At 35.6% G+C, this 25231-nt stretch overlaps 1 protein-coding gene across 1 annotated transcript in view; it reads right to left on the bottom strand.

Annotated features, from left to right (window-relative positions):
* The window catches only part of CLIC4 (chloride intracellular channel 4), a 90412-nt gene that overhangs the window by 6668 nt on the left and 58513 nt on the right, over positions 1 to 25231 (bottom strand). The window contains exons 3-4 of the mRNA XM_082613302.1: positions 20474 to 20599; positions 13028 to 13134 (exon numbers count right to left, since the gene is read on the bottom strand). Of these exons, the coding sequence (XP_082469428.1) occupies positions 13028 to 13134; positions 20474 to 20599 (233 nt within the window). The remainder of the gene's footprint in view (positions 1 to 13027; positions 13135 to 20473; positions 20600 to 25231) is intronic.

Below are 25231 nucleotides of genomic sequence, written 5' to 3'. Positions count from 1 at the left end.
GAAAGACAAATACCATATGATCTCACTTATATGTAGACTCGTAAAAGACAGACAAACAAACAAGCTCATAGATACAGAGAACAGATTTGTGGTTGCCACAGGCAGCGGGTGGGCAAAATGGATGGAGTGAAAATGATGTAATGTATAGCATGGCGACTACAGTTAATAATACTGTACTGCATATTTGAACGTTGCTAAGAGTTGTAAATCTTAAAAGTTCTCATCACAAGAAAAAAATTTTGTATCTACATGTGGTGATTGATGTTAACTAGATTTATTGTGGTCATCATTTCACATAGTACACAAATATCAAACCATGTAGTACATCTGAAACTAATATATGTCAATGATACCTCAATAAAAAATGTTTTTCAATTTTTTTACATGGAGATGTAGGTTATAGGGTATGTGTGTGTTCAGGTTTAGTAGAAACTGTGATCAGTTTTCCAAGTTCAGCACAGCAAGCAGCAGTGTATGGATGTTCCAGTTACTTCACGTCTTCAACAACATTTGGTATTGTTGGTCTCTTTAATTTTAACCACTCTTGGGTATGACAAATTCGGTTTAACATATTTTCGTATTTCTTGACTCTTTGGACATCCTCTTTTTGTAAAGTGCTGTTTGCTCAGTTTTCTCTTGGACTGTCTGTTGTACTGACTTGCAGTCTGGTTTTTTGTTTTTGTTTTTGCGGTACGTGGGTCTCTCACTGCTGTGGCCTCTCCTGTTGTGGAGCACAGGCTCCGGACGCACAGGCTCAGCAGCCATGGCTCACGGGCCCAGCCGCTCCGCGGCATGTGGGATCTTCCCGGACCGGGGCACGAACCCGTGTCCCCTGCATCGGCAGGCGGACTCTCAACCACTGCACCACCAGGGAAGCCCTGCAGTCTTTTTATATATGCAGATGCAAATCCTTTGTGGTTATATGTATTATGCATACCTTCCCCCTTTTCACTTGCTTAATGGGGACTTTTGATGAACATAACTTACTAAACCTAATGTAGTCCAATTTATTTTTTTTCTTTTATGATCAGTACTTTGTGTTCAGCTTAAGAAACCTTACCTACTCCCAAATTATGAAGCTATTCTCCATTATCTTCTAGAAGATATATTATTTACCATTCATATTTATATCTACAATCCACTTAGAACTGATTGTGTGTGGTGTGAGATAGGGATATTTTCTTGATTCTATATTCTGTTCCACTGTTCTATTTGCCTACCCTTCTGTTAATACCATACTGTTTTAATTACTGTACCTTTCTAACAAGTCTTGATATCAGGTAGTGGAAGTTTTAAAACACATCTTTCTTCAAGATCATCTTGGCTCCTTACATTTCCCTAATAAACTGTACAATTAGCATGTTAATTTACACACACACACACACACACGCATGTGCTGTTGGACTTTTGAATAATCTATAGATTCAACACAACCCCAACTTGCAAACTGGCATCTTTATAATTTTGAGTCTCCCAATCTATGAATATCATTTATTTCTTTTAAAATTTTTATTTTATGAAATTGAAAGAAATTTCCATTTCTTTTGCTTTCTATGTAGAGGCCTTGCCCATTTTTGTTAAATTTATTTCTAAATATTTGACATTTTTTATTGTATAAATATTTTTATCACATTTTCTATTGTTTCTTGCTAACATGCACAAATACAATTGATTTTTATAATAGCCTCATATGCAACCACCCTGCTAATTCACTTTTTTTATTCTTATGGTTTATCAGTAGATTATTTTAGATTTTCTACATGTACAATTATATTAAGAATAATGACAAATTTATCCCTTCTTTTATAAGTCTCATACCTTTCTTGTCTATTATATTGGCCAATGCTACATCCACTACAATGCTAAATAGAAGTGCTGACAGTAAGCATCCTTCTTCAGTTCTCAATTTCAAGAGGAAATCTTTCACTACTCCCCTATTATGATGCTTGCTGTAACTTTTCTGTAGATTCCCTGTCAGATTAAGGAAATTCCTTCCTATATCTTTTTCGCAAATTTTTAAAAAATAAACATCTTAATCATAAGTATTAAATTTTATCAAGCACTTTTTCTGCATTGATTGAAATGATCACATAATTTTTCTTTTATTCTATTATTGTGATAATTCGAATAGATTTTTGAATGTCCAAACAATCTTCCATTCCTGAATTAAATTCAACTTGGTTATGTGCATTATCTTTTTTCATATTGCTGGATTTGGCATATTTTGTTTTAGACTTTTACATCTATGTTTCAGAGAGACTGGCCTGAAAGTTACTTTCTTTTGATGTTTTTGTGTGGTTTGACCTCAAAAAGCAAGTTGGAAAGTATTTCCTCTTTTCTGTTTCCTGGAAGAGTATATGCAAGACTGATGTTACATCTTTCCCAAATGCTTAGAAGAGTCCATCAGTGAAGCCATCTTTGTGAAATGGTTTTTAATTATAGATATCTTGATGATTCACATCTTGAATCCGTTCTTGCAATAATTTTCTTACATTGTACTTTCTGTAAATTGATGCAATAGTGTTTTCAAATTTATAAGCATAGGGCTTCCCTGGTGACACAGTGGTTAAGAATCCGCCTGCCAATGCAGGGGACACGGGTTTGATCCCTGGTCCGGGAAGATCCCACATGCCGCGGAGCAACTAAGCCTGTGCGCCACAACTACTGAGCCTGGGCTCTAGAGCCCGCAAGCCACAACTACTGAGCCCACGTGCCTAGAGCCCGTGCTCCACAACAAGAGAAGCCATCTCAATGAGAAGTCCACACACTGCAATGAAGAGTGACCCCTGCTCACCACAACTAAAGCAAGCCCAGGCGCAGCAACAAAGACCTAACGCAGCCAAATATAAAAATAAATTAAATAAATTAAAAAAAAACAAATTTATAAACATTGTCATAATATCCTCCAAAAATCATTTAAATGCAAGAGCTGTAGTAATCCCCTTTTATTCCTAATATTGGTTATTGCTGCCTTCTCTCACTTTTCTTAATTTTTCTTGTCAAGGATTTATCCATTTTCTTATTAGACTTTTCAAAGAACTAACTTATAGCTTTCCAAATCCTGTCACATTTGTTTTCTATTTCATAAAATTCTACTCTTTTAGTATCTCATTCCTTCTACCTTCTTGATTTGCTGATCTAACTAAACCCCTGAGGTGGATACTTTAAGGTTACCAATTTTTAGTTCTTCTTTTTGCCATTCATTCATTCATTCATTTGGCTGCACCAGGTCTTTGTTGCAGCAGGCAGGATCTTTAGTTGCGGCACACGGAATCTTTTAGCTGCGGCATGTAGGATCTAATTCCCTGACCAGGAATCGAACCCAGGCCCCCTGCATTGGGAGCACGGAGTCTTAACCACTGGTCTGCCAGGGAAGTCCCTTCTTTTTTCTAATATATGCATTTAGAGCTATAAATTTTCCTCTAAACACAGCTTTAGTGGTAGCATATAAATTTAGACATGCTATATTTTCATCATGTTATTCTTCAACCTATGGGTTATTGAGAAATGCACTGCTTAATTTTCAAACATGTAGAAATTTTCCAGCTGTACTTTTGTTACTGATATCTAGCTTTTCTTTGTGGTCAGGGAAAATATTCTATATGATTTCAATTTCCATTTTCTGGAAAATTTTTCAGATTTGCTTTATGGCTCAGCTTTACAGTCAATTTTGTGTTCCATGTGCATTTGAAAAACAAGGGTATATTCTGCAGTTGTGGGGCACAGTGAGATTAAATTTATATATCAATGAGATTAAATTTGTTCATTGTATTATTCAATTCTTCTGTATTCTCACTGAATTTTTCTTTTTGGCAGATTCTAACAGTTACTAAGGGAATAAGTTAAAATCTCCCACCGAGATTGTGGATTAGTTTATTTCTCTTTTAGCTCTGTCAATCTGGTTTATATATTTTGAGGGTAGTTATTTGGTTACACAAATTTAGAATTATTTTATTTTCCTGGTAGGTTAGTCTTTTTAAATCAGTCTGAAATATGTTTCATTATCTCTTGCAATGATTCTTTCCTCAAAGTCTACTTTGTGCAATGTCAGCATAGTTTTGCCAACTTTCTTTTGGTTAGTATTTACACCATTTTACATTCAACTTTCCTGGGTCAGTCAGCCTATCTGTCTATTTATCTATTGGTGTGTATTTCAAATGTAGGAGGGAGGGAGGGAGAGAGAGAGAATTCCTTCTTGTACATAAGCAACACATTTTTTTTTCTTTTTTTCTTTTTTTTATTTTTTGCTTTATAACAAATTTAATCAGTTATACATATACATATGTTCCCATATCCCCTCCCTTTTGCGTCTCCCTCCCACCCTCCCTATCCCACCCCTCCAGGCGGTCACAAAGCACCGAGCTGATCTCCCTGTGCTATGCGGCTGCTTCCCACTAGCTATCTACCTTACGTTTGGTAGTGTATATATGTCCATGCCGCTCTTTCACTTTGTCACAGCTTACCCTTCCCCCTCCCCATATCCTCAAGTCCATTCTCTAGTAGGTCTGTGTCTTTATTCCTGTCTTACCCCTATGTTCTTCATGACATTTTTTTTCTTAAATTCCATATATATGTGTCAGCATACAGTATTTGTCTTTCTCTTTCTGACTTACTTCACTCTGTATGACAGACTCTAGGTCCATCCACCTCATTACAAATAGCTCAATTTCATTTCTTTTTATGGCTGAGTAATATTCCATTGTATATATGTGCCACATCTTCTTTACCCATTCATCTGATGATGGACACTTAGGTTGTTTCCATCTCCGGGCTATTGTAAATAGGGCTGCTATGAACATTTTGGTACATGTCTCTTTTTGAGTTATGGTTTTCTCAGGGTATATGCCCAGTAGTGGGATTGCTGGGTCATATGGTAGTTCTATTTGTAGTTTTTTAAGGAACCTCCACACTGTTCTCCATAGTGGCTGTACCAATTCACATTCCCACCAGCAGTGCAAGAGGGTTTCCTTTTTTTCCACACCCTCTCCAGCATTTATTGTTTCTAGATTTTTTGATGATGGCCATTCTGACTGGTGTCAGATGATATCTCATTGTAGTTTTGATTTAAGCAACACATTTTTAATGCAGTTAGCAAACTCTGTTTTCTACTTGGAGTATTTGAATCATTTACATTTAACATAATGACTACAAACTTTGGTTTAGAACTGCCATCATACATTTGTTTTCTATTTGCCTTCCTGTTCTGTGTTCTCTTCTTCTTTCTTGCCTTCTTTTGGATTAAGTTTTTTTAAAATTATTATTCATTTCCCTCTCCACTGTGTATCATACATTTTTCATATAATTTTTGAATTTTATTTATTTTTTATACAGCAGGTTCTTATTAGTCATCAATTTTATACACATCAGTGTATACATGTCAATTCCAATTGCCCAGTTCATCACACCACCATCCCCACACCCCCGCAGCTTTCCCCACTTGGTGTCTATACGTTTGTTCTCTACATCTGTGTCTCAATTTCTGTCCTGCAAACCGGTTCATCTGTACCATTTTTCTAGGTTCCACATACATGCATTAATATACGTTATTTGTTTTTCTCTTTCTGACTTACTTCACTGTATGACAGTCTCTAGATCCATCCATGTCTCAACAAATGACCCAATTTCGTTCCTTTTTATGGTTGAATAATATTCTATTTTATATACCTACCACATCTTCTTTATCCACTCATCTGTCGATGGGCATTTAGGTTGCTTCCATGACCTGGCTATTGTAAATAGTGCTGCAATGAACATTGGGGTGCATGTGTCTTTTTGAATTGTGTTGAATTGAATTTGAATTGGGTATATGCCCAGTAGTGGGATTGTTGGATCACAGTATCACACATTCCTTTGCTACATTCCTTTGCTAGACTTTGTTTCCTTGACTTACTAAAGCTTAATTATAACTTTTACCACTTCCAGGATAATGCAAGGACCTTAGAACACTCTAACTGTATTTAATTTCCCTCCTGTCTCATACGCTACTATTGTTTTGTGTATTAATTTGACTTTTTTTTTTTTTTTGGACTGCGTTGCGTCTTCATTGCTGTGCACAGACTTTCTCTAGTTGCGGCGAGCGGGGGCTACTCTTTGTTGCAGTGCACAGGCTTCTCATTGTGGTGGTTTCTCTTGTTGGGGAGCACGGACTCTAGGCATGCGGGCTTCAGCAGTTGCAGCACATGGGCCCTACAAGGGCTCAGTACTTGCAGCTTGCGGGCCCTAGAGTGCAGACTCAGTAGTTGTGGCACATGGGCTTAGTTGCTCTGAGCCATGTGATATCTTCCCAGACCAGGGATTGAACCCATGTCCCCTGCACTGACAGGTAGATTCTTAACCACTGCACCACCAGGGAAGTCCCTTGACATATATTTTAAATCCAAGAAGACACTACTGTTCTATACAGACAGTATTCGTTTATATTTTATAATATATTTATATACTATTCTCTGCTTTCCCTTCCCTCCTGCATCTCTGGGTGTTCATCTGAAATCATTTTCCTTCTGCCTGAAAAACTACTTTTAGTATTTTGTTTAGTGTGAGTCTGCTGAGATGAATGTTCAGTTTTTGTTTATTTGAAAATGTCTATTTTGCTTTTACCATTTAAAATTCATAAATAAAAAACTAATATATTAATCATTACATTCTTATAGTAATATTCAGTTGAAAAACTTGGTGAACATATGTTAAGAGAACTGATTCTCAGAGCAGCCATGGGACATAGGATGGGTAGATATTATCCTATCTTATAGATACTGAAATAAAGAAGAGACTTTGCCTTTTCTCAAAATCAAAGAAAGGAGGTCTGACATCTTGGAATTTTACTTGTTACGACTACCTGAACTTATAAATTGAACTGTGAATTTTAGAGGCTCACAGAAGAGGCAGTAAGAAAAAGCTGACTGGTCAGCAAGTATATGGATCCAGCGCTGTAAATATAAATGTCACATCTTGAGGCAAAAATAAAATATTTGGATGTGTTTGCTTTCACTTTTGGAGGGTATTTCACAGCTTACAGAATTCTAATTCGTTTTCTTTTAACTCTTGAAGATTTCATAACACTGTCTCCTGGATTCACTGTTTCTGTTAAGAATCAGTGCTCAGTCTTATTGCTTTTACCTTGAAGAGCTTTCTTTCTCTCTGCCACTTTTAAGATTCCATCTCTGGTATTCAGCAATTTGACTATGATGTATACAGGTATAGTTTTATTTGTCCTGCTTGGGTTTTGTAATGCTTGACTCCATGGCTTGTTATCTCTCATCAGTTTGGAAAATTCTTGGCAATTATCTAGCTATAGCTTCAACTCCATTTTCTCCTCTTATTCTGGGATTCCAGTTATACACATGTCAAACTTTTTTTATTGTGCCCCACATGTCTTACACTCTTTTCTGTGGTTTGTTTTTTTGTTGGTTTTGTCTTTTTAACTCTCTGTGCTTCCATCAGCTATTTCTTTCTGCCCTATCTTCATGTTCACTAATACTTTCTCATCATTGTCTACTCTGTTAAAAATTCATCTATTGAGTTCATAATTTCAGATATTATATTTTTAAATTCTAGAACTTCCATTTGATTCTTTTTTATAATGTCCAGTTCTTTGCTGCAATTTTCACCTTGTTCTTTTACTTTTGAATATATATATTATTTTAAAGTATCTGATAACTGAATACCTTGTAGTTTTTAAATGGTTTCATAAAATGTATTAGTTGTATTCAGTCCTTGATATGGGTACTTTCTATTACTATTAGATTTTTAAAGCTGGTAAATTTTTAAACTCAGGGCTGGTTTATATTAAAATGATAATCTACTAAGTCATGAACTTCTTTCTTCATATTCTTGTTAAAATTAATGCATCATTCTTGCTCCCCAACCGTACTATATGTTCTTTGAAGGTAAAGTCTGTGTCTTGTGCTTCTTCTTCTGCATATCCCCTTAAATTCATGGCACTTTACCTCAGCATATGGTGGACACTTGGTCAATGTCTGGACCAGACTGAGAAAGGCCAATAGTTAAGTATAAGAGTTTTGAGTTTCATAAATGTATGAAGTTCAAGAGGCAAGTAGGTGAAAATGTAGAATAGACACTTTTAAAGTCAAATGATTGAAGATATTTATACTTGAATTTTATATCTTCATGGGAAGCTGAGAATAAGGTAGGTACTACATATTGCTATAGAGCACGTAGCCATTTAAAAAATGTAAAAAAGAACTGGTAATATTTTTTACCTAGGTAAATATCAAACAAATTGGAATGTGTTATGTCAAGTTATAGACAACAAGATTAAGATCAAAGAACTACCTGTTTTATTAAAAGAAAGTCGCTCTAGCCATAGCCAGGATCAAGCTAGTTTATTTCTTAGAGAAAATAGTTAAGAAACAGGCCAATAGAACCCAGTAAAATAAAGTTGAGGAGTTAGGGGAGCTTAACTGCAACTGGGGAAGTGACAGGGAATCAAGCCATTTAAAGATAAAAGATCAAAAATACAAAGGCAATAAATATAGCCTTTTATTAACTACATACAAGCTGTTAATAATGCACGCAGTCAGCTGAAATGTAAAGTTTATAAATTAACAAGAAAATGCAGTGTGAGAAACAGCTATGTTAGTAAGGAGTCCAGGTCATGATGGAAAATTTTCACGGTTGCACTTAAAAAGAAAAAAAGGAGACAGCAGAATCTCAGGACTGTAAAAGAACAAACTTTTAAAGATTCAATATGCTTCCTGTCAAAAGCAGTGAATACAAAATAAATACATATTAGATATAATGACTTGTTCTTTGATCAGATTACAATGAACAGGATCATGACCTATGAGGAAGACAATACTGAATTCAAACACTGAAATAATGTCTCAAACAGTACTTGAGTGGTATAACAAGTGCAAGCAAGTTTATGATCTCTGATCTACTCTAAATAAATCCTTTTCCTGAATTAACTCTCAAAAGTATCCAATAGAGAAATAAAATATCCTAAATTTCCAAGGTTTATAACATACAATGCTTATGATCCTAGCTGTAAGGCATGGACTAAAATTCAGAAGCTAGCAGAACATTACAATTACTGCTCTATAATTTTGGACATAGCAAAGTACCTGCAATGAAGTTGAACTGCTGTACTCGACCAGAGTGTTAGTGACTTTTCATAGTTAAGAATGTCAGAGTAAAGGGTATATTAATGAAAACAAAGAATGCTGAATTAGCTTGATACAATTTTTATGTATCAAACTAAGGAATGGACAACAAAACAAAGAAAAACGAGGTAACAATAAAGTTTTAAAGACAACCCATCACAAAGGAATGTGAAATTGGTTAAGATAATGTCAAGATTAACCACTAGAAGGCAGTAGCAGTCCATCAAAAAGTAGCTCCTTTTTTTTTTCTTTTTTAGCTCGTCTTTTGTAATTAAAAAGTAGCACTATTATTCTCTAATACCGCTACTATAGTAATGCCGTACCTCTAAGGAGGTATTTCAAAAGTTCTCGAAAAAATTACTAAGTACCACAGAGGCCATACAATCAGTTTTTAAATTAACTGTGAATATCAAAATATTATCACATACTCTCTCTCTCATACACAGACACACACAATCACACCAGGGTCAGAAGTGTGGGGAAACGAATACTTTCACATTAGTGGGAATAAAAACTATTATAGTCTTTGGAGAACAAAACCTTTTGACCTATTTGAAATCTAGCACAAGGACATTTCACTGGCAGCACAGTTTGTCATAATAAAAAACTTGAGGCAATCTAAATGTCTATCAGTAAGGAAATAGTTAACTAAAAATCCATATTATGGAATATTAAGCAGCATTTCTAAAAAATGAGGTAGATCTACATTTTGAAAGTATTTCTACCATATAGTACATGATAAAGATAACTGAAGAATGTATATATATATATATATATATATATATACACACACATAAATACACATTTAAGTACAATGTGTGCATAGAAAAAAAGAAGGATACATACTAACTGCTGGGGAAGAGTTTATATGATGTGACTAAGAAGGGGCACTGAAATTTTATTAATTTCTGAACTATTTTAACTTCTTCAATAAGCATGCGTTATTCTACTACTTGTATAATTTGAATGAGTAAAAGCGCAAGGCAAAAAGCATTAAATGTAACAAGACAGTTACTGTTGTAGAAAAACAATATAATTTACAGTGAAGAAAAAAATTATGAGCACTTACATGGACAAAACTATATTTTAAAGCTACTGCTAGTTTTAATAAAAGGGTAATCTTACACAAGCAATTTTTAAATGCCAGGTAACACATCAGTGGAAAACAGGGAGAGGTAATAAGTATTTAAACATGATTAAATACCCAACGCAGCTTCATTGCTACAATGATGAACAACCATCCTCTGATTCCACACACTTTTCCAGAGAGAGACAGAAAGAGAGAGATGGATGGAGAGAGGGAGACAAGTAGAGAGGGAGAATAAATCTTGAATAAAAAGGAACTAATCAGAATCTAAAGATTCCTTGCCTCCATTTAAAAATGGGAATTGGGACATTATGAAATATGCCTCGGAGGCGATAATGGCAGATTTCATCGCTGCTAAATTCACTGATCTCTTAAGAATATTATAAACATCAACAGACTAATAAATTACCTATTAGTTACATTTGGGAGCTTAATAAGTTATATAAATGAATGAAATCACGGAACTGAAAAAAACTTAAGAGATCTGGGACAGGTCATAACAAACCCATCCCATAAAAGGAATTACCCATTAATTTCTCTTGTAATGCTTCAAAAAAAACCACAAACTGTTACTCCCAATCACCTCAGACATGTTACCGAAAGAGTTATATGTTTTATCTATCTATCTATCTATTTATCTATATCTATCTATGTTTCCTTTTATTTTATTCTTTAAATCATATTTGCTTACTTTGTACCCCAATATAAGCATTGGCCCTTCTCTTTCACTTTCACTAGCCCAATTGCTATAGCCATCTAGGCATCTAATCCCTTAGATAGAATTAGCTCTTAAAAGGTCTTAAAATTGTCCAAACACATTGGATTTTGTAAAACATTTAATAGGTTTTTAAAACTAATCAAAGGCTTGCCTACTCTGATTTACCATGTAAAATGACAAATCCATCTTCATGTAAGTTGTTTATTGTTTGGGGGAATTAGGAGGTGGATGACTAAGGCTTATTTAAGGCATTTAATTGCACTAAACAGACAGATAAGAGACCTGCAACAAATATACATAAGGGAGACTCGTTAAGCTCCAAAGTGATTTGGAATACTGTTTTCTAAAGTCTCATGGCAGTGACAGGCCACTGTGGGGGGAAGTTGCTTGGTAACTGGAATTCTTATTTACCAATAGGTAATTTAATGTAAAAAGCCTTCTAAGTTCTGTACCATGTAATCCATTATGTTGTTTGTTCTTATTGGTTACAGCATTCTAAGGACAGTAAGTGTAGGTGGCTGCTTAAGACAGTAACAAATTGATAGGAAAAAAATAGAATACAAAGTTATACTTAAATGAGTCACTTTCTCCCCTATTCTCTACCGCCATACCATCCCTCAAAGCAATTGGTTTTGCTGGGTTTTTTTAAGCAAACACATTTTATTTCCCTCTCCTCCCCACCAAGTGTCAAAATAAATTCAACCACCCTCTAGTTTCCAAAAGCCACACAGAGAAATAAAAACATTATGACTTTAACTAAGAGAGTTCAAAGAACTATGCAGCAAGAGCATCTGGGTGTAAAAAGAACAGTCACCTGCAGGAAGGAGGGTAGGACAGAAAAGACACGGTCTGTGGATAGGAGGGGCTCCAGTATAACTGTTTACCGAGTATATAAAATTCTCAGACAGAAACAGTAGTCAGGAAGAAAAGCCAATTACTAAGGAAAATTGCTCCCAAACTAAGGCAGCTACTGAAACACATTTAATAAGCCAGGCCTGAGCACTAAGGTTTTCCCTTTTTTCCCTTTGCTATAGAAAAAATAAAAGCCTGAATGGCTTGGAAATCTACCCACTGATTTTTAAAAGATGTTTATTCTTGCTTAACCAGCACTGATATTTTTTCCCCTTTGGTATTCTGGCTCATTTGCTGCCATAAACTCTACCCAAAGAAACCCACCCAAGCTACCAAAGAGTCTAAAATTATGATGGATTATAGTGTCTTTAGGACTTGGCTCTTTGGTTATTATTGTTACTTTTAATTAAACACTAATGCTCTCTCTATATAGTTTTCCCCAGAAAGAACAATGCTTAACACCCTAAAGAGAAGAAAAGGGGAAATGACTGAATGGTGTCATTAAGACAAGGTTCATTAAATGGGACCTCTTTCTAAGAGGCTTCCCTTTACTATATGTAAGTTTGGTAAATGAAATAATAAGATAGTGTCTTTTAATAAATAAAAGAAGGAAGTTGCATCTGTACTACCTAAACAATTCTCACAATGAAAATATGACTTGAAACTAAAATCTTAATTTTAGGATACGGGGAAACTTGTAAGGCTGGTGAGTCCAAATCTCTCTTAGAGCAACTCCAAAAACTGCTCTTAAGGGTAATTAGCACAAAAATCCACCCCGGCTGACTTCAGGTTGCTGGTACGGATAATAAACAAAGATTTGGAAACACTTTAAATTGCGCTGTATCCACCTATTCCAACCTCCTCAAACACCCAGGCCACTGCTCCTGAGGCCGTAGTTTTCTGTATAGCTCCCTTCGTGGTAACTTCTCAGAAGAATATGAGAACAAATTTATTCAATAAACATTTTATCACACATCTACTTTATGCCAGGCACGGTCCCACTAGCAAGAAACAGAGAAAAAAGCAATTTAAGGACTTACCCTGGTTTATCCTCAAATCTCTGATTAACTCTGAAAGCCAGTTTTTGACACTTATGGGAACGTCTGGCCTCCAAAGTAATCATTTATAATCATTGTCATAATAGGGATTTTTGGTCTTTGTTCCTGTTTTTGTTTTGTTTTGGGGTATTTTTGCGGGGAGGGGGGAATGGTTCTACAGTCCTAATTCAATCATTTGGGGTTTTTTTACCTTCATTAGCCTCTGGCCTTGAATTCTTGATATATGCAGAGAATTTGGCAAAGATGTCCATTCCAGCGGTATTTGATTCTGGGTGTTTTGGTGAAAGCTTTAAGTACCTAAATGAAAAATGTAATAACGGATTATAGATCCTCCAAAGATACATTAGCATAAATTCTCTCAATCAAACCATTGTGCTAGCAGTTACTAGACATCTTTTAACAGTTATTACTCTAAGAAATGGCATCATCTGTTTTCCATGATATTTTTAAGATGTGTTTTTTCCTTAGGAAACAAAGTTCTACACAGTGTTTTTGTTCACGTATTAATATTCTTGGCAACCAAAGCTCATCCACACTCCACCTCCATTTTATAAATTAGAATGCTGGGGAAACAGTCTTGTTCAGAGACTTGTGCTAAGCCCATGGGCGTCTTAGAACCCTAGAGCAGAGCTGTCCAAGAGAACGTTCTGTGATGATGGAAATATTATATATTTGAATTGTCCAAGATGGTAGCCATTAGTGACTTGTGGTTATCTGAATACGAATTTAAATTAATCATAATAAAGTTACAATTCATTTCCTCAGTTACACTAGCCACATTTCAACTGTAGAGCTTTCTCAAATAGGAATGCCAAACAGACAGATCTTTGGTATGCCACACAATGAGCCAGCCATGTATAGCAGTACCACAGAACCCTGACAGTAGGAAGAGTCTAAGCTGCCCAAGCTTAGATTAAGGACAAAAACAGCAGGAGGCCGATCATTCACTTTCCTACACTCAGGATTTTCCAAAACCTCCCATATATTAAATATTGTAAGGGTGACAATGAGCAACAGAAAAATAAGACATCAGGAATTTTGCTAACAAGTGCTCTGTTGTGTTGTTACAAAGTCTTTCTACTTTGAGAAAAGACATTCATGACACAACAGCTTTTTTAAAAAAACACACACAAATGTGTATTTCATATACTTAAATTTTCAAACACACATACCCAATGTTTATTTCTTCCTCAAATTGGAAAACACATGTGAAAAAGCCCAATTCTTTACTTCTCCCTTCAGCAGAGCTTGTATCAGCTCCAGGGAGTCAGGACTAGAGAAGTTCAGACTCTTGAGCACCATTTTAGGGAAGACTGATCAGCTTCAAAGCCCTGCAAAATGGGCTGGGGGCCAGTAAGACTACGGAAAAAATCTTACATTGAACTAGTTTAGATTTATTTATATATTTTAAGATGCTGTCTTACTACTTTTCTTTAAATTAAAAATGAAAGTGAGGTATTTTTAGAAAAAAAATTGTTCAGTTGTAAGCTGTAGTTTCAGGTTAGTTTTTATATTTGTATCTTTTACGTTTACCATTTTAAATTCAAGAAAAGATATATCTTCTAAATTAGACATAGTACTACATTGGTAAGGAAAATATAAAATATCTATTGAATACCAACATACTCAAGTTATTTTTCTGTTTAATATCTATTTTTAAGCTTAAAGAGTTCTTCATAATTAGAAATGAAATTAATTACATAACGAGCTTTTCAGTGAATGATTATAGTAAATAAATTTCACCTGTGTGTGTATGTATGTTTATATTATATATATGTGTATGTGTGTGTATATATATAATATGTATTTTTTTTCCTGCTAACTATAGAAAACTTTACCTTCTCTCTCTTTTTATTTTCCCTGCCTGAACTGAAACAGTTAATTCCAGCCTCAACATTCCTGGATTCCCCTTGACTATGAAAACAACCAGCCTCTAATTTAAATGTTTCCACTGCTTTTAATACAGTACCTTCACTGACTCATTCCAAACAAAAAATAGTGCAAGGAACAAAATATATTGAAGTGCCTCTTCAATATATCGATGACTTCCTCTAGCCAAGTTTCCAAATTTACTCTTCTTTTCCCCAACCAATATTTAGCAGTACCAACTTTTTCTAATGAAGTAAACTTCATAATTCTCATAATAACTTATAGAAAGGTAGGCTTGAATTACAGATTATTTATATATTCATTATTCATGCATATATTCATTTATTCTAATTATTAAGTATCTACTATGTGTCAGGAATTGTACTAAGTACTGGGGTTGTAATGATCAACACATAGAAGCATGCTTACTAGAGATCTGTTTTAATGAACAGGTAAAAATTAAAGACTTGCAATCAGCATATCCTTTATTCATATGGAAACAGATGCTGTTACAGTTCTTAAGAAAAACAGTGTTCTCTAAAGCAGGTTAAACATGCCCTATTGTCCTCCTCCAAGACAATTAAATTTGTACTATTAATTTAATGCATACAATACTATAGTTACAAGAGACCACTCACCTCAATCTCTCATTTTGCCTAACAGGAAATTATATTCCAGAAAGCTCACATACTTGGCCCCAAAATCACTGGACTAGTTAAAAGTGTTGTCAAACTGAAACTCACATCTCCTGTCCCCAGGTCCAGTGTTGTTTTGTTTTTGTTTTATTAAAGATCAAATTCTAAAAGATAAATCAAATGCTAAACTGGTAGGTCCAAAATCAGCTATCAGGGGCTTCCCTGGTGGCGCAGTGGTTGAGAGTCCGCCTGCCAATGCAGGGGACACGGGTTCGTGCCCTGGTCCAGGAAGATACCACATGCCACGGAGCGGCTGGGCCCGTGAGCCATGGCCGCTGAGCCTGCGCGTCCAGAGCCTGTGTTCCGCAATGGGAGAGGCCACAACGGAGAGAGGCCCGTGTAACGCAAAAAAAAAAATCAGCTGTCAACTTTTTTGCATTCCCCCCAAACAGTGTATTTTAATAATTTATTATTAGTAGTTTTAGCAAACTGCTTGATAAAGCAATACTTTTCAATTATTATGAGCATTCACTTAAATATTTAACAAAAGGAAGGCAAATAATTAATAAAAGTCTACGTGTCAACAACAGAATAGACATGCGCATCCAGGGTATTTAGACTTTCAGATCAGTCCTTTATCACATCCTGTATTACATCACTGACTATTATTAATGGAAGACCAGCTAAGAATACTTCCATCCTTTAAGAAAGATCTCAAACATTTTCTCCTTTCTTGTGTTAATGTAAGAATAAAGTGTGGTTATACAGTCTATTAAATTATCCCTGTAAACTCAAGTTTCGTTATATTTCTCTTTAAAAAAAAAAAAAAGGCGGGCTTCCCTGGTGGCGCAGTGGCTAAGAGTCCGCCTGCCGATGCAGGGGCCGCGGGTTCGTGCCCCGGTCCGGGAAGATCCCACATGCTGCGGAGCGGCTGGGCCCGTGAGCCATGGCCGCTGAGCCTGCGCGTCCGGAGCCTGTGCTCCGCAACGGGAGAGGCCACAACAGTGAGAGGCCCGCGTACCGCAAAAAAAAAAAAAGGCTTAACAACAATTTATAGAACTCTTCTCCAAAATTATCTAGCTTCCTCTATCCTTCTATCCTTCTATCAGTAAGTTAGCCAAGTATACAAGCCTGCTTCAGTTAAAAACCCAAATTTCAAAGTTTTTTTGAAAGCTTTTTTTGGGCAAAGTAGTCCCTTCTTTCAAGCAAGGGGAACTGAAAAAAATATGCCCAGAAGAGAAGAAAGATAGTTTCTTCTTTAAAACCTATAGTTACCTAGACCAGCAAAAGTTCCTTGATTTTATCTTTTAATTAGTCTCTAAATTCTAAACAACTCTAGAATAGACAGTCGCCTGTATTTGTATTTGTCATGATTAAATTATAAATGCTCACATAAAAACCCCTCTGTTCTCAGTATCATCAAATGCCAAAAACATGTTATTAGAAATGCTAGATTCTAGTCCACCAGCTTGTACAACTCTTCTGCCTTTTGTCCTCATCCTATCTGGAAACAAGAAGGCTTACAATCAGTGTGAGTAGGGTCAGCTAAGGACCTGAAGACCTCCTTATCCTACAGAGAAAAGGCAGACAGCCCCTGGCTGCCCTAGAACAGAAGAAAGGAAGAAGAATGTATGGGGTGGTCCCAGAAACACTTCCTCTTCTCATCCTCTAGAAGCAATTCTGCATGACAGAGAATATGCTGTTTGATCCGCATTTCACATTATGTGTTACAGAGCCCACTAAGGGCAAGGTACTCCCAATCCAAACATGCTGTTCCAATGCATATAAATAAAAACTCATCAGAAGTTAAACCTCACCTACTTTTTAAAAAGGATTCATTAAATTAAGTTTGAAAACCACCTTCAGTCCCACTTGGTCATCACAGTAAAACAAACTACCTTTGCTTTCTATCTTACCCTTCCTCTAAACTTGAGCTAGCCTTCAATTTTGTACTCACTAAAGCACAATTCCAATTAAAGACTCACATTTTACCTTTTATAAAAGTCAAACATAGGTTTTTGTTTTTACTTGGCTTTGAAAGTAAGTATGCCAGCTCTGCTACCATGAACTGTGAAATCTTGGACAAATTATTTGGATTACTCATCTTCAATTTTTTCATAAAGTCTTCGGGAAGATTAATTGAGATAATCCACAAAATAATCCACAATGCACAGTGCATGGCACATAATTAGCACTTGAATGTTAGTTAATAATAGCAGAGGCAGGGCTTCCCTGGTGGCGCAGTGGTTGAGAGTCCGCCTGCCAATGCAGGGGACATGGGTTCGTGCCCCGGTCTGGGAAGATCCCACATGCTGCGGAGCGGCTGGGCCCGTGAGCCATGGCCGCTGAGCCTGCGCGTTCGGAGTCTGTGCTCCGCAACGGGAGAGGCCACAACAGCGAGAGGCCCGCGTATCGCAAAAAAACAAATAAATAAATAATAGCAGAGGCATTAGTAACATCAAAAATACTCCCTTCTATATAAAGTAAAATTTTAAACTTTAGAAACTCTCTTCAGAATATAAACTTCAACATAAAAACAAGGAAAATTAACCATAGAGAGAATTTAGTGGATTATGAACCCTTTATAACAGAAAGATCTCCAAGTTTTAAATTAAATTATTTAAACCAAAAGATAAGATCATTTCTGGTTAGAGTATCTCTATGAATATGCCCAAATGAAATGAAGCTAAATTTTCTATATATGAAAAGCAAAATGAGGGAATCCCCTGGCGGTCCGGTGGTTAGGACTCTGCGCTCTCAATGTCAACGGCCCGGGTTCAGTCCCTGGCTGGGAAACTAAGATCCCACAAGCCACATGGAGCAGCCAAAAAAAAAAAAAGAAAACAAAAAAAAGCAATGTGAAAATGTTTATTTTCAAGGTCCAATTCAAAAAGCTATGGTGTCTTACAGAGTACTGGATGCCAAAAAAATTGAATATTTTGATATTAGTTCTACTATTTCTGTTTATATTTATTCCCTCTGAGAAAAATAAGAAAGAATAATGAAAATTATTTTTGTTGCTGTTATTGCTGCTATTGTTGAAGAAGAAGGCTAGAAGAGAATATGAGAAAATGCCCATTTTACTGAAATGGTATATAATGTTACCAGCATACTGATTTCAAAAATGTAAATATCCTTGGAAGGATTTACACAACAAACATTTTAGACAATGCTTTAAAACAACATACAGCTTCCTTCACAGAGAATGAATGTCATTCAAACTGTTTCTCTATTTATAACTTAATGTTGATACAATGATCTACAGTTATGAGAGGAAGATCACTTCCATTAGTGCCTGAGGATAAGATGGCAAATATGGAGCTTTCCTCAGAGCTGACAGACTTTAAGAATAAAAGGGTAAAATATACATACATACATAAAAAGAGTAAAAGAGATCCAGTAGGTTCTATGATGCAAAAAAATATCTGAAAAGTTACTTCTACTAAGTTGAATGCATGTGCATAATAGTTCCTTACTTATGTGTATACAGCTTCAATTTATATTTTTACAAGGATCCCAGTTTCAATTTATCAGTATTCTAACTATATACATGGCCTGGAGGAAAAGACAAATATAGTTTTATTAATGTTGGTCTAGAGAAACTTTACTAGGGATGGAAGGAAGGTTAGGACTCCTGGACAGTAGAGATAAAAAGTTTTGAGGCTTACATATGGCTGAGTCACTTCACTGTACAGCAGAAACTAGCACAACATTGTGAAGCAACTACACCCAAAAAAATAAAAATTAAAAAAAAAAGAAGTTTGAGGGTCTTAGAAAGACAGGAAGGAAGGCAGAGAATAAGCTTTAGAATACACGATTAAGAAAATGAATTTTAAGCTTAGTATAAGATTGCTAAACAGAGGGCAATTCTGTTCACAATTGAAGATGGGCTAGTTGTAGACAGAGGCGTCATTATTCATATGTCTCCTGGCAGCCTTCCTGCCTACCATCCCCAACCCTGCAGGCTATGCTCCAGCCACAGCTTTAGGTCCCCCAAAGAAACACTATTTATTCAAAATTATTTTTCTGCTTGGAACATCTGTCATCCCTTCATTCACCTGCTAAAGGCCACATTTTTTTTTCAATTAAAGCTCAGTTCAAGCGTTATCTCTTTCTATAAAGTCTTTTCTGATTCTACTCACTCTCCCACAGCACCACTATCTCTTCATACATATTTGACTGCACTTCTTGAGAGCAGGAACTATCTTATTAACTATTATATCCATAGGGCTTTGTTGCCCAGTAACCGTTTGCAGGATAAACTAATGAATGAAGGAGTGAATACTGATTAACTATTATTTTAGAACTCTCTGACCCATTAATCCCAATTCAGGGAAATTTATCTGTATATATGGAGGGTGAAAGACAACTAACAAGGAAAGGTTTGGGCCAGAAGAAACATTCCAGTTTTCAGGATAATGAAACTGGAAAAGCCTAAAAGAAACCAATGATGCTTTGAACCTATGCCAAGATTACATTATGATGAATAGTTGCAATTTAGGTAACTGTCATTACAGTACATCTATTCCTCAACTACACCTCACAATATAGTAAATAGTTGAGTACTTTAAAATCATTAACCATGTGGGCTAATATGCAAGACTGGGGGATCCAGAATATCTCAAAGAAATACATAAATAAAAATGGAATCCCAGGGACACAATCTAAAAAGTTAATTCCCTTGGGTGGTAGCTTCAGAAAGTTACCTTTAAAATGGCCTGATAGGAAACCTCCCAGCAACCTGTACCACACTCCTGCTTAGATATTCTGGCTGGGTTCAATTTGAACCTGTCTTTCCCCATCTTTTCTTCTCCCTAAACTTCTCTCTCATTTTGGGACCTCAAATAACCAGTCATTCCTGACCTATCTCATGTGTCCCAAACCTACTTTCACCAGGTACTCTATAGCTTAATCAGATTCCTACCTTTCTTAGTGTGGCTTACTGGCCTAGCTGGCAGCCAATTCTGACATTTGTGTAGCATTATAATGTATGAAGAGAAGTGTTAGTCATTCCAACTTAATGCTGTGACAATTTAACTCAAGTACAATCAGGAGAAATGTCTCTAACGGCCAGATAAGACAAACTTTAAAGAGATGGCAATATTTCCATGCATATTTTCTTCAATACTCACTTGGGGGGGCATAAGACTTCTTCAAGAAATTCTTCAATCTTATTTACATCCGTTTTGACCTCATTGTTGAAAGTTATAAATGGTGGGTGGGTCCCCGGAGCCAAGTTCTGCAGGTCTGCAGGCTTCCTGTTAGGCAAAATAGTGGTCAAAATCAGGTCATTTTTTACTCTAACTGAGAAGCAACAATACTTTACATTCTCAGAGTGATTCCAAATTTTAAAATATATAAAAATGAATAAGAAATAGTATTTTTTCCACTAAGTATAACAGCCACAGTAGTACTCTAGTGAAGCAAACATCCACAAAGCACATAATTTAGGATAAAAAAAAATTAAGTCTTTGATTTTAACCAAAGACAAAGTTCTTCATTCTCATTCCAAATGTAACTGAGGTACTTATTAGAAATGGAGGTAGAATTAGGGGAAGAAGACTTGGGAAAGTCAGTCTCTAGTCTCAACTCTGGCACCAACTCACTGTGTAAAGACGGGCAAGCTATAGCTTCTCTACTTCTCTAGGCCTTCCTTTTCTTTTTTTTTTTAATAAGGAAGAAGAGCAGCTGATTCCTACAGTCCTTTTCAAATTCAGATTTCAAATTCAAATGCTACTTCTCCATTTTCCTATAAGTCCAGACTTAACAATGAAAAAGATTATGAGATTTGACTATCTAATATCAAAATTACTTCAATATATAAAAAATAGCACAAAGGTAAAAAGCAACATAGAATGGAAAAAATAGCATAGTAAATAAGAAGGATTTTGTCCAAATTCATCAAAAATTCAAGTAGGCATGGGTGAAAATAAATTGATAAGCAACAGATAAGTGAACGCATGGAAAAATGTCCAAGAAGCCAATCATCAAAGAAATTCAAAATTAAATAATGAAGACATTTTTCTCCTATGAATTAGGAGAAACTGAAAATACACAGAACACTGATAAAAATGGTGAAACTGGTATGCTACCCTATTAAAAAGCAAAATGGCTCACCTAAGCCTACCAATGAATCCTAGAGTCAATACCATGACAGATATGGTGTGCATCCTAATGATAAAATATGAGGCATACATCACCACCTATGAAATATTCTTACCAAATAAGCCAAACCTGACTCTAAAATTAAGTCTCCTTGGGCAGCTGTCTCTAAAATTGTGATCTAGGGGACCCTTTCATCAGATGGTCCATGAGGTCAAAACCATTCGCATAATACTGACATCATTTACCCTTTTCACTCTCATTCTCTCATGTCTGTATAATGGAGTTTTCCATAGGCTACTTGGTGTGTGTCATCACAAGGTAATATATACAGAAGCAGACATGAGAATCTGTCTTCTGTTAAGACAGACATTAGATAGGTACAAAAATATAAAACAATGCCACTCTTCTCACTAATTTTGTTTTGGAAAATACAGATATTTTTAATTCTTAAAAAATTTTGTGATAACAATGAGTTCATGATTGTTTTACTTAAATGAATTAGTAAATATTTTAAATTTCTCAGTTTTAATTTCTAATATGGTAAAATCAATAATAACTGAAAGCTCTTTGAGGTCCTCAATAATTTAAGAGTATAAAGGGGTCCTGGGACCAAAAAGTTCATTTACAGGAAACACAAGGAGTTACAGAACAAAGTTAAGTGATACCACAAGGAAGCAATCAGCCAAATCCAGAATTTGGGGCAATCTACAGTTCAACTACTTACATTTCTACCAGTCAATGGCATGGGGACAAAAAGCCACAAATGGGAGTTTGAAGGGATTGTTGTGGATTAAGAAAAATTTAAGAGACATAACAACCAAATATGAGTAGAATTTGTTTGAATCCTAATTTGAACAAACCAGCCAAAGATAAGATATTCTGGAGACAACTGGGGAAACTGGATTGTATACTGGGAACTAGATGTTATAATGGCATTGTGGTTAGTTAAGGACCTGTCATTATTGTTTGGAGATGTACACTGAAATGAGTAGAGGTGAAATGACAGGATTCCTGGGATGTGCTTTAAAATATTTCAGGGGGGAAAAAAAAAGAAAAGAAGAAAAAGAAGCAAAAGGGGACAAAGCAACTGGGAGCAAAATCTTAACCGAATTGAAGTTATGGGGAAGTTTATTCTTTCTGTGTATATGTCTGAATACTTTCATAATTAAAAAGATGAACTTAAAAAACTTAAATTAAAAAAAATATTATAATATATTGCTTCAAAGAACTTTTCCCCCTACTATAGACCTTCCTTCCTTCCATCCTTACCACAAATGCATGGAATTTGAATAAATAAAGGATATCTTTAAGTGTATCATGAAGGTGAAATACTTTGTCATTAAAAAGAATTTTTAAAATAGAGTGTACCCTAAAATCTATATTCAGCCCAGCTTTTCAATTATGGTCTTATTCATATCAATTCTCTCTCTTTCTCCCTTTCTTTCCCTCCCATTGCCCTGCACACACCCCTTTGTCTCTCTCTCAATTTAGGTTTGGAAAGTGCCTCATCTATTACTACGTTACAATCAAATATATAAAGACTTATTAATTATCCAATTAGTCCAAATGTTCTAACTCAGAGCCTCCCTCTACTCAAGTTCTAGAGCCTATCTCCTTCCCAAGCCAAAGAAAAATAAGACTATCTATCAACTGCTACAAAAATCTAAGCTCCGAAAGGGAACTTTTTAAAGTCAAAATCTGATTTGTTTTTCAACTCTTGATTCTTTTACTGAGCATTCCTTGGTTGGACAAGGTAAAGTTGAGCACAAAATGATTGGAATACATGAAACTTGAGTAAGTCTTCCAGATGCACATTTATTTAAATAGTGAGGTATGCCTATAAGGTTTCAGTAACTTTTATAAGTACTCAGCTCCAAGTCAGAACTAATCCTGTTCTGTTTTTCATTTCACTGTTTTTCTCTCCCCACCTCTGGCCATACTATGTGGCTTGCAGGATCTTAGTTCCCTGACCAGGGACTGAACCTGGGCCCTCGGCAAGGAAAGTGTGCAGTTCTAACCACTGGACTGCCAGGGAATTCCGCATTTCACTGGTTTCTTTTTGTTATTCCTTCTTACTCATCATCTTAACCACCTGTTCTTTGATCACTAAAGGGTCCAGCATGTCCAAGACCACAGTCATCTCTAATCTTCAAGTCACCCACTCATGTTCTCACTCAGACTCACATTTGTTCCCACTTATAATTTACTTCCTACTCAACTCAGGAAGACCTGATACATAATCAAGAGTCTAGAAATCCTAACAGTTTAGGGTTTATATATTTATTTTCAAATCCTAACACTTTAAAGTTTAAAAAGGTAGCACAAACGTAAGCAAGAACAACAGTATCTCAACACAGCAAGTAGGGCTAATAAAACTCTATAAAGTACACAAGAGAAAGAGAATACACACATTTCCCATCAATGCCAGTGACGGATAAGAATGTTCTTTAATCTCATCATACACAAACTGTGATCACCTGGAAGACAGTTTTCTCATCCCAAAGTTATAAAACATATCCACTAACATTTTTATGACTAACAAACAGTCCATTAATGCCTAAATATAAGGTAATAATGTTCTCATGAACAGGGTGGATTTAGGTAAGGGAGAAGAAAGAAATCAATGCTTTAAAATAACCCATAAGGGAGGGCAGCAAAATAAAGAGCAGCTATTACTTCTATAATAAATTATGACAGCTTTCAAGATCTCAAAACAAAAATATTTATTAGAGGAGGGATAAAGTTAGCATGGTAGAGAAGAAAGAAAAGCAAAGACCGAATAAAAAAAGGACCTGGTTAAAGTCCCAAATTGAACAGTTCTGCCATTCACCAGCTATGTGACTACGTAAATCACAACCTCTTTGGGTCTAGATTTCCTCATTTGTACTATGGATATAAGACTAGCTCTTCCTGTAAAGATCAAATCAAATAATGGGTGTGACAGTGAACTAAACTTTATACAAGTGATGAAATTGGCAGTTTTAAACTCTATTTGAGTCTGATGGTTCAAAACTGGCTATCTAGCATTAACTGGTAATAAGAAATCTGATTAATATAGAGGTGTGTACGTAAAGTGAAACCAGGCATATGTTTACCAATTTTCCTTAATATTAACGACTAGCGAATAGTCCTTCTTGTTTCTGCTAAAAGGCTATAAAGATTTTTTTTTAAAGATGATAAAACTATTTTCAGGATTGACTGTTGAGATAAAGCACGATCATGTTAGGTCCCTACTCCAAGTGAAAGTAAATTTGAGAAGAAACTTTAATGCCCCTAACAGATCAGTAAACGTCAAATAAATGGACAAGTTGTACGCATTGAAGTGACTCACTTAGAAGTTGTTATCAAGTCAGCAACCAGATAGAATCTAAGATTCTTCAACTTCAAGTCCTCACTGGCACTCTAAGGTCTCAGGTGTTTCAACTGACCCACAAAGGCTCATTTTTACAGATGCTTCGCAGAAACTTAACATTTCAAGAACTGCAGTGTGAGAAAAATAAAACTGAATAAGCAATGGCTAAAATTTTAAGGGCATCTTTGGTTTTTTTCATAAAAGGTCTTCAAATAAATATTCAAGAATTCATTCAAATTCATTCAAATGTTTCTGTTAAGTGATATCTAGGAAAAGCAAAATGCATAGAATCCATGCCTTGAGATGAGACCGTGAATATTCTCCAATATTTTGGCGGCTTTTTATTTTCACCATTACTTACCAGAGTAAGTTTGTTTCTAGATGAAGAAAAGGAAATATATAAAGAGAAAAAACTAGAGGGGGACCTTCAAAA

Source organism: Mesoplodon mirus, assembly GCF_964341445.2.
Source record: "Mesoplodon mirus genome assembly, chromosome: 3".
Classification (NCBI taxonomy): Eukaryota; Metazoa; Chordata; class Mammalia; order Artiodactyla; family Ziphiidae; genus Mesoplodon; species Mesoplodon mirus.
The sequence above is the reverse complement of the archived record's forward strand: the minus strand, read 5'-3'. Positions and strand labels throughout refer to the sequence as shown.